The sequence below is a fragment of the Austrofundulus limnaeus genome, unplaced genomic scaffold (assembly GCF_001266775.1).
Source record: "Austrofundulus limnaeus strain Quisiro unplaced genomic scaffold, Austrofundulus_limnaeus-1.0 Scaffold168, whole genome shotgun sequence".
Lineage (NCBI taxonomy): Eukaryota > Metazoa > Chordata > Actinopteri > Cyprinodontiformes > Rivulidae > Austrofundulus > Austrofundulus limnaeus.
Window position 1 is genome coordinate 420,775 of NW_013952570.1, and position 8,800 is coordinate 429,574.

General features: G+C 38.4%; 1 protein-coding gene and 1 long non-coding RNA gene across 4 annotated transcripts in view; one reads left to right on the top strand and one right to left on the bottom strand.

Annotated features, from left to right (window-relative positions):
- ctns (cystinosin, lysosomal cystine transporter) overlaps positions 1–7,654 on the top strand; it is a gene marked incomplete at its 5' end in the record, with an annotated part of 16,356 nt that extends 8,702 nt beyond the window's left edge. Inside the window, 5 exon segments of the mRNA XM_014017435.1 lie at positions 1,213–1,312; positions 3,980–4,099; positions 4,228–4,398; positions 5,830–5,947; positions 7,152–7,654. Of these exon segments, the coding sequence (XP_013872889.1) occupies positions 1,213–1,312; positions 3,980–4,099; positions 4,228–4,398; positions 5,830–5,947; positions 7,152–7,303 (661 nt within the window). The 3' untranslated portion in view covers positions 7,304–7,654.
- LOC106523865 (uncharacterized) overlaps positions 1–8,722 on the bottom strand; it is an 11,277-nt gene extending 2,555 nt beyond the window's left edge. The window contains exons 1-3 of one of the 3 annotated variants that reach the window (XR_001310941.1): positions 8,522–8,722; positions 5,096–5,186; positions 4,819–4,920 (exon numbers count right to left, since the gene is read on the bottom strand). This is a non-coding gene — a long non-coding RNA (uncharacterized LOC106523865). Of the gene's footprint in view, positions 1–4,814; positions 4,921–5,095; positions 5,820–8,521 lie in introns of those variants that run through there. The other 2 variants (XR_001310939.1, XR_001310940.1) reach the window with 2 other exon arrangements.
- Between the last annotated feature and the right edge of the window lie 78 nt (positions 8,723–8,800).

The window sequence follows — 8,800 nt, forward strand, 5'->3', positions numbered from 1 at the left end:
ACACACACACACACACACACACACACACACACACACACACACACGTGCCTCATGATATCTAACAATCTGCAGATTAAATTTAAGATTATCACTAATTTAATTTATGTAATGTGCATCTAAGCTTTAAAGTCATAACATTATTTTATTTCATTAAGTTTAATTGCAATTCTAAACATATTTAGTGTTTTTCTTCACTTTTTTCCTCTTTAACATCTCTCCTATAGATCAGATCACAATTATTGCCAAACATATTAGTTGATGATGTAATCTAGTGACTTGAGTTTGATTTTTCTAGAAAATAACGAGTTGGTTAAAGCAGATGTTTATGTTTTTTGCACTTTATTTTTTCATGATGTTACTGGACGGAAAGCAGTAAGCTTCATTTTTTTTATATTTATACTCTTTTCTATTTATTTATAGACTGTCCTGTGAAGTTCAGACAGTGTTTAGGAAGTTCACTTAACATCTTTAATATCATGTTTCATGAAACAAGAAAAATTGGAAATGGTGAAAAAGTAAAGCTACAGATATGTTTGCTTTATTGTAATCTGTGCTTTAAATAAATCTTACTTTGTTTATTGCTTCTGTTTGTTGAAAAATACTTAAGACGTTAAAATTTAATCGCATATTAAATCACAATTTATAGATTTAAAAAAATCACAATTAGATTATTTTCCAAAATCTTTCAGCCCTAGTTAGTATTCCCAAAGTTATTTAAATTTGCTGAATGTCTGAGTTAGATTTATTTTATTTTTAATTAATTTATTTTTGCTTCAGTGTAACAGGTTTACATACATTTGTTCAGTATTTGGTAGCATCCCCTTTCAAGCTGTAATCTGTCAGTATGTTTACGGTCATTATTCTTTTGAGACTCATTATCACCCAGGTTCACCACAGGAAGTCATCGTCTTCCATCTCAGTCTGTCCTTTGTACCTTCTGTCCTCTCTCTTACTGCATTCATATATTTTATCTCCTCTTTGTCTTTTCCTGCCAGCTCCATCTCTAAGATCCTACCAATATACTCACTGTCCCTCCTCTGGACATGTCCAAACCATCTCAGACTGGTCTCTCTAACTTTATCTCTGCCGTTGAACCTGTGCTGTACCTCTCATCCTAATCTTATCCCTCCTTGTCTCCCCCAAGGAAAATATTAAACTCTATGTAATATACAGGAACTAAAAATAAAAATTAAAAACAGTTTTTGTGTTCAGTGTTGTAGGTCTCAACTTTGACTTCCTGGCTCTGAACCTGACAGGATTCATAGCTTACAGTGTCTTCAACATCGGGCTGTTCTGGATCCCTTACATCAAGGTAACTTCATCTTTCAAACAGGGAGGGCACTGTTCACATCCTGTAAGCCTTTTTCATTGTCAAGTCTCACTCTGATCTGTTTTATGACTGCTCCGTTCTGCTCAAGTGCGATTGTGTCCTTGGTTTTGTGTTTCTCACTCTGTCAGTGGGTCGTCAGCATGTGGGTTAACAGGGCTCTAGACTAACTTTTTGCACTGGTTGCACCAGTGCACCTAACATTTTTTCTTAGGTGCACCAGCACAAAAGTTGGGTGCACCTAAATTTTAAACCACGTCGCTTTTAACATCAGAGTTTTACAGATTATTTTTTTAATCACTGTTCATTAAGGCAACATTAACTTGAAAATAATTAGTTAACAATCTAGTAAACATAAAGTTTTTTATTTGAACCAGAATTGTACATAACCTATAACTTACTGAAAAGTATTTAAAGTGATTCTATAAAATTCTAAGTGCAAATGTTTAAGGGCTGAACGTCTTATAAAAATCTTAAACATTTCATGGTTAAATTTCTTTTAGACACCTGCCCCTCAGATGGACAACTATGGATCTTTGGCCTTGGATAAACAAGAATGATGGACAGAGAGTATTGATTAATAACAGAAATATTACTGATATTTATTAAAAGGTTGTGCAGCTTTTTTAAAAATAACAACACATAAAAATCTGCTATTTCATTAGCATTAGTTGAATCTTATTATATTATTTCACTTAAATATCTAATATGTCTAGTTATATCCTCCTGAGACCCAGAAGAACCTATTTCAGATACTTGGAATGTAACTGTGGTGAAACCGATTAAGTGCAAAAGCGGCCTGCCATACACGTGAGCTACCTCATGCTGCTGAAATGATCTGCTGCTCACAGAGTAGACCCCGACTGTTAAATTAACAAGATGGACTTAAGAGCGAGCAACCGTCCACATCTTCTTTTCATCTCAACAGTTAACAAGAAAAACAAGTTTTTCAGACTCCGATCTGGGTAAAAAAAATAATAATAATACTACGGTTGTTTCGCTATACGTGTGTTTGTGTGTGTGTACAGGTTTTTGCTTCATGGTGGGTACAATTATTGACCATTTCCCCAGTACACACAGCCAGGTGAGGTTAGGGTTTGGGTCAGGTGTGTAGCCTACCTGGGAGGTTATGGTTGACTGTAGAATTGACGGGGAAATGAATGGAAGCCAATGCAAAGTCCCCATGAGGATAGAGCAACAAACGTGTGTGTGTGTGTGTGTGTGTGTGTGTGTGTGTGTGTGTGTGTGTGTGCGTGCACGGGAGGTGTGGAGCGGAGCCGACGAGCAGAGCGCAGTGTTATTAGGAGAGATGGAGACTGTGTCAGCGGACGACTGTAATGGTTGATACTGCTGGATTCATTTTTTTATGGAACATGTAAACTTTGTTTCAGCGGGCGACCGCTCCCACTCCCACTCGAACGATTGGTCGCAGGAGTGCGACCGGACATTTTTTTTAGTCGCACTATTAGGAAATTAGGTCGCATTTGCGACCAAACTGGTAGCAGTCTAGAACCCTGGCTTAAGTCGTTGTGGTTTTATTGTCCGTTAGTCTGTCTTTTTAAAAACTTTGTCGCAGCACTGTTTATAAGTGCGCATGCAATCGTTGGTGGCCAATTTGTCCAAAACCTGGTATAACTGCTCATTTCAGACTGCTCTGACAAACTCAAGCTGTATGCACCTGTCTGCAGAAAGAGTTTCTGCCTTGGCTCAGCTGATCCACAGGCAACAGTCTGCGGACATCAGATCACTGGCTCGCAATTCTGTTTCACCCACTTAGAGCTACTGCCAAGGTGGATCCAAATACATGGTTGGAGTCGAAATGGAGGCACATTTGGCCAAGGCTGAATCGATGAGAACTGCTTAAAAAACACCTGAGAAGAAGGGGTTGTATCAAAACCTCTCAGTCAGAATCAGAACCACTGAAAGACAAAACTTCAAGTTAAAAACTGAAATCTTACTGTAATCCTGAAAGAACATTCACAGAATGGACATGCAGTCGTATCGTATTGTTACCAGCCAGCCAGCAAGCAAGCAAGCAAGCAAGCAAGCAAGCAAGCGGAGGCAGCACCAGTCCACTTATCTATCTCCCAAGTCCTCCACTTGGGGCAGGACCTCTTCCCTGACCCTGATGGACCACTCTACCCTTTTTCGGGTCAAGACCATGGTCTCAGATTTGGAGGCACTGATCCTCATCCCGGCTGCTTCACACTCTGCTGTGAACCGCTCCAGTGAGAGCTGGAGATCACGATCTGATGAAGCCAATAGGACCACATCATCCACAAAAAGCAGAGATGTGATCCTAAGGCCAAGAAAAACTGATCCCCTCAACACCTTGGCTGTGCCTAGAAATTCTGTCCATAAACCGTATATCCGGTTCTGAAAAACAACAAAAAAGTCAAATAAACACCTAGCTTTTTCCAAACAAATGCATATTGCCGGCTGCCTTTCTTGCCAGAGTTTTAGACCAAGATTATCTCAGGAAGTCGTTTTGGTCAAACATGTAGAATAACGTTCAGAGTATGTGTTGACTGTTAGCTACAACCACACCAGAGTTTAGCTCAATATCTGGGAAACTTTACAGAGAATTCCAGCCATTTTTGTGTTTTTAAAGTCCGTTTAGTTTAATGAGTGAAACTGTTCTTGTGTCCTCAGGAGGAGTTTCTGCAGAAGAACCCTAATGGGATAAACCCAGTCAGTGCTAATGATGTGTTCTTCAGTCTCCACGCTCTCCTGCTCTGTATCATCTACGTCAGTCAGGCTGCTATTTACGAGGTATGAATGTAAACCATGAATATTTAAAATCCAGTGAAAACATGACGAGAGGACGGTTAAAGAGAGAAAGATTAAAGGAATTTCTGACGTCATTAATAAAATGAGTGTGTCCTCTCTCTCCTGTCCAGAAGGATGGTCAGAAGGTCTCGTGGACAGCACGGCTCTTGTTGCTGATTGCCTGGACGTTTGCTTTGATCACCTTGTTTGTCGCTATAGCCAAACAAATCACTTGGCTGGATTACCTCTACTATTTCTCCTACATTAAACTCGCAGTCACGCTGGTCAAATATATCCCACAGGTAAGATGAACAGAGAGAACCCCACCTAAAAAAATCTAAATCAAAAACACAAACAATGTCTGCATTGTGGGAAAAATGTTGATACTGCTTACACACTGGGTCCTCTGTAGACCTGGGGCCTCGTGTACAAAGACTTGTGTGGATTTCCTACAGAAACCTTGCACACCAAACACATGAAACTGTGTTTACAGGAGTTAAATATGCAAATAGATCATAAAAAAGTCATGCCTACACCTGTCAGTTCAAAGCAGATCATATTAGACTCAGCAAGTCACTGAAACTGTACTTTCACCAGCAAAAAACAGGAAGTCCCTGACTTAAACCTCAGACTAATAATGATCAATGAAGACCGGATGATGTCTGTGGAGGATAGACTCATCAGGTGTAATAATATGAGGACAATCAAATGAATTTACTCACAAGAACCCTCCCATTCTGCACTGTGCCAACCAGCTGTTCGTTAGAATGATCGGCTCCTGTGTTGAACAAGACCACCTCTCCACAGTGTTGTTTAGTAGGACCCTATGATTTCCATGATGCAGAGGACAAGGCAGAATGGTGCAATGTAACAAACAAAAAAGGAATTCAGTACAAAATATGGAATCTCACAGAATTTGCTTATTTGAGTGCATAGGTAAAGGAGCGTAATAGTTTCTGAGGTATTTTGGCCACTGCTGCTCCCTGTACCTGTCCTTACCTGGTTCAGAGGGGTGGGCTTTCCGTTCCACATAGACGGGGGAAAAATAGAGGTAAGCCATGACGAAGAGACTCACTGAAGCATCAATGTCCTACAAAAAAAATTTAAAAAAGAAAAAAATGAAGCTTAGTGCAAAGTTTAGGGCGGAACCTAACCCCAGTGGTTTTTAGGAATCTGGAGAAGTTTTGTCAGCACAACTGCGTCTCTGAAGTTGGTGTGGAGCGGCTCACATTGCAGGGCTCATTTTTGATGAGATTTTTGATGGAATTCATTCTGTGAAAAAAGAATGAATGCTGCTTTTATTCATACATTTATGTATATACCATGTTTTTTGTACATGAGGCCCCAGAGCTGTGTGATTCCCTCAACATTTCCTGCTTACTGACTTGGAAATCCCCATTTGCAGAGTGGCTCAGTGTTACCTGTCCCCCAGACCTGCAGGTGCTGGACTGTAGACATGTGAGACAGTCTGCAGCAGCTTCGCTCAGAGATCCTGTCATATGCTTTATTTATTTATTTATTTATTTATTTACTGTATGTTTGCTGTTTCCATATCAACTCTATTATGAGCTTCTGTGAGTTCAGATACATTTTCACTCGTGGTATTTTTTTCCTTCACATCTTCCAGTCAATTTTGTCTGGATGATGGTATTTTGTCCTGTAAGCAAGTCTTCCAAAATGCACTTAGTTTTGATGTTGATCAGGTGTGTGTTTGTGTGATGGTGTGTGTGCAGGCATACATGAACTACAAGAGACAGAGCACTAAGGGTTGGAGTATCGGGAACGTCCTGTTAGACTTCACAGGAGGAATCTTCAGCATTTTACAGATGATCATACAGTCCTACAACAACGGTAATTAGATATTTATTTATTTATTATTATTATTTATTTATGAATTAATCTAAAGTTGATTGATCTCATCGATTGACTAACGATTAATTGATAAGCAGCCATTTTCCTAAAATCTGACATTTCACTTGAATCAAGGGTCTTTTAACATGATGAGCTATTTTTTTACACTAAATAAAAAAAGTACAGTATTTTAACAATTCATTGTGCCAGATGTATTAAACGCTGACTGAATGAACAGAGAAATGTGGATTTCTCTCACATTGTTAAACTTATAAAATTAACAAAACAGGAATCTATTTAGTTGCTAGTTGGAAAAAATGAAAGAATAAAATACGTAAAACACTTAATCCACCCCGAAGATAAAAAAAACCCTATAATTTAAAAACGGTAATATTTTAAGATAAAGATTAACTCAAAAACAAACTAGAAACTTAATAAAATATCCCTGAAAGACGTGAGATACAAATGAGTGTTGGCAATTGTTTGTTTGTTTGTTTACATTCCCTCTGCTTCTATCTTAGCTAAGCTGCTCGGCCTGATCTGACATCAGTTTGTTCATTAGATTGGTTTACTGGCCGGGTTATGTCTCACTGATTAGATTAACTTCAAGTTAATATTTGTAGCGACTGTAACTGTTTTTTTTTTGTTTGTTTGTTTTGTATGAGGTGAATGTTGTACCAGCAGCAATTGAATTTGAATTGCTCAGATTGAATCTGAATGTGCATAAATTGAATGCATTGGTTTAAAAATGAATTTTACTAAATTGAAACTGAATTTAATGATTTGAAACTGATTTTAAAGTTTTGTATCTGAATTAATATGCTTTGAAATTGTATTTTGGTTTATTAAAAATTCAGTTTGACTACTTTCACTTTCAGTTCCATAATTCAATTTCAGTTCTAAAATTCAGATTTTGTGTCACACATCCTGGTCCTTGAAAAATCCAGCCAGAGTAATCAAACACAGATCCACAGATTTATGTTTCACTTTGGTGAAGTTTCCCTTCTGTATGTAACAGACTTGATGCAGTCCATTATAAAAGTGACAAAAACAGACAATTATTTTATTGCAGTGATTAAATTTTACCTATGTGTAGAAAATGTTACATTTACATCACATCATGGATCACATATTGACCAGATGCTGCTGCTGACTGATCCACTACGTTGGAGCTGTTGAATAATGTTCCTGTTATTCTCCTCAGATGAGTGGGCGCTGGTGTTCGGTGATCCTACTAAGTTTGGTTTGGGTCTGTTCTCTGTGCTGTTTGACATCATCTTCATGACTCAGCACTACTGCCTGTACCGACAGCCGAAGCAGTACGAAGCCGTCCCAGAACGAGACAACACGAACTGAGCAGAGCTGATGCTTCAAACACAGGAGTCAAAGCTGCCTAACTACAGAGCAACTCTAACCCCAGGTGCAAAGCTGAAGACCTGCTGTTTGTCATCAGAACCTTCTGGAACCAGCAGCTCAGACCTCCGTGTTCCTGTTCCTAAACTATCTCAGGGAGATCACTCGTCTTTGCTCTTGTAACTTTTTACTGATAAGAAAAAAGAAAAAAAAACTGATTTCAGCACCTTTTAATATTTAACACATTATCACTTTGGAGATGTCATTATTTTTTGATTATTAGTTTTTTCCTCTTCTCATTTGAGGTTTTTATATCATAGTTGCTGTTGAATTTGATTAAATATGCTGATTAATCTTCGGTGAACATGACTTGACATGTTAAGCACCTCCCATCAGTGTTTCACAAGGCTTGCCCCCTTTATAGCCTGAATTTTAAAATGTGTTTGTTTAAAATGTTTTATACCAAATTAGTGACTTTGTCACTAGATTTAACAAGTTTTCAGACCGCTCTAATGATTTTCTTTCCAAAAAGCGACAAGCGACAAATCTAGCGATTTGTTTATTTTATTTTTTTGTGTTATTGAAGACTTTTGGAGACTTTGGCGACAGTACTTCACTCAGCGAGCAGCGAGTGGTGCCGTAAGCTACAAACTTTGTCAAACTGAAGGCCATCTGGCCCGCGGGTGATTCCCGAATGGCCCACCATTTATTTTTCTTACTTTACATGGAAATTGTTTCTTATATCAATTGTGAACTTTAAATTTATGATTAAATGCAACAAAATAAATTCAAAAGGTGAAAGATAATAATTGTCCTGCCCCTGAGCCGTTGGCTATGAGTAACTGAGCAATTAAGTTGGATAGCACAGTATTATTGCCTGAAAATAAGCTGCTTTAAAGTCAGCATCAACCATAAACTAAATCTGCCATAACGCATACTAGCTACTCACTAGAAACTCATCAGTGAATAAAACTTTATTAGTTCTACTTTCTTTATATTTCTGTATTTATTTCAGATTCAGTCAGTCGTACACTTAGTTCTTATCAGTGTTTAAAAGAGGACATGTTAAAACGAAAGTTACATATCTAACTATGGTTCTATGAATCCTAAATGACCGCCAGAGAGCAGCAGTGCTGAAAGCGCAGAATGTTCCCTTCGCGCATGCGTCGTTCGAGTAATTAATATCAACAAAGTCACAGCTGTGACCCATCGGATGATTACCTTGAACCGATATAGGCCGTAGCATCCGGGGCTCTGCTCCTACAGAATCTTCTTGTGAAATGCGAGGATTCTGGGTAACAGAAGCTCTGGTAGTCATTCAGGATTCATAGAACCGTAGTTACATATGTAACTTTCGTTATGTCCTGATGCATCTCAGTAATCCAGGTAAAAAATCAAAAGGAAAAAAACTGTATAGGTCCTCTGGACGGGTTCTTCTTTAATGAAACGTTTCGTCTCTCTTCCAAGAGACTTCTTCTGTCTGAGAGTTTCAGGCAAAAT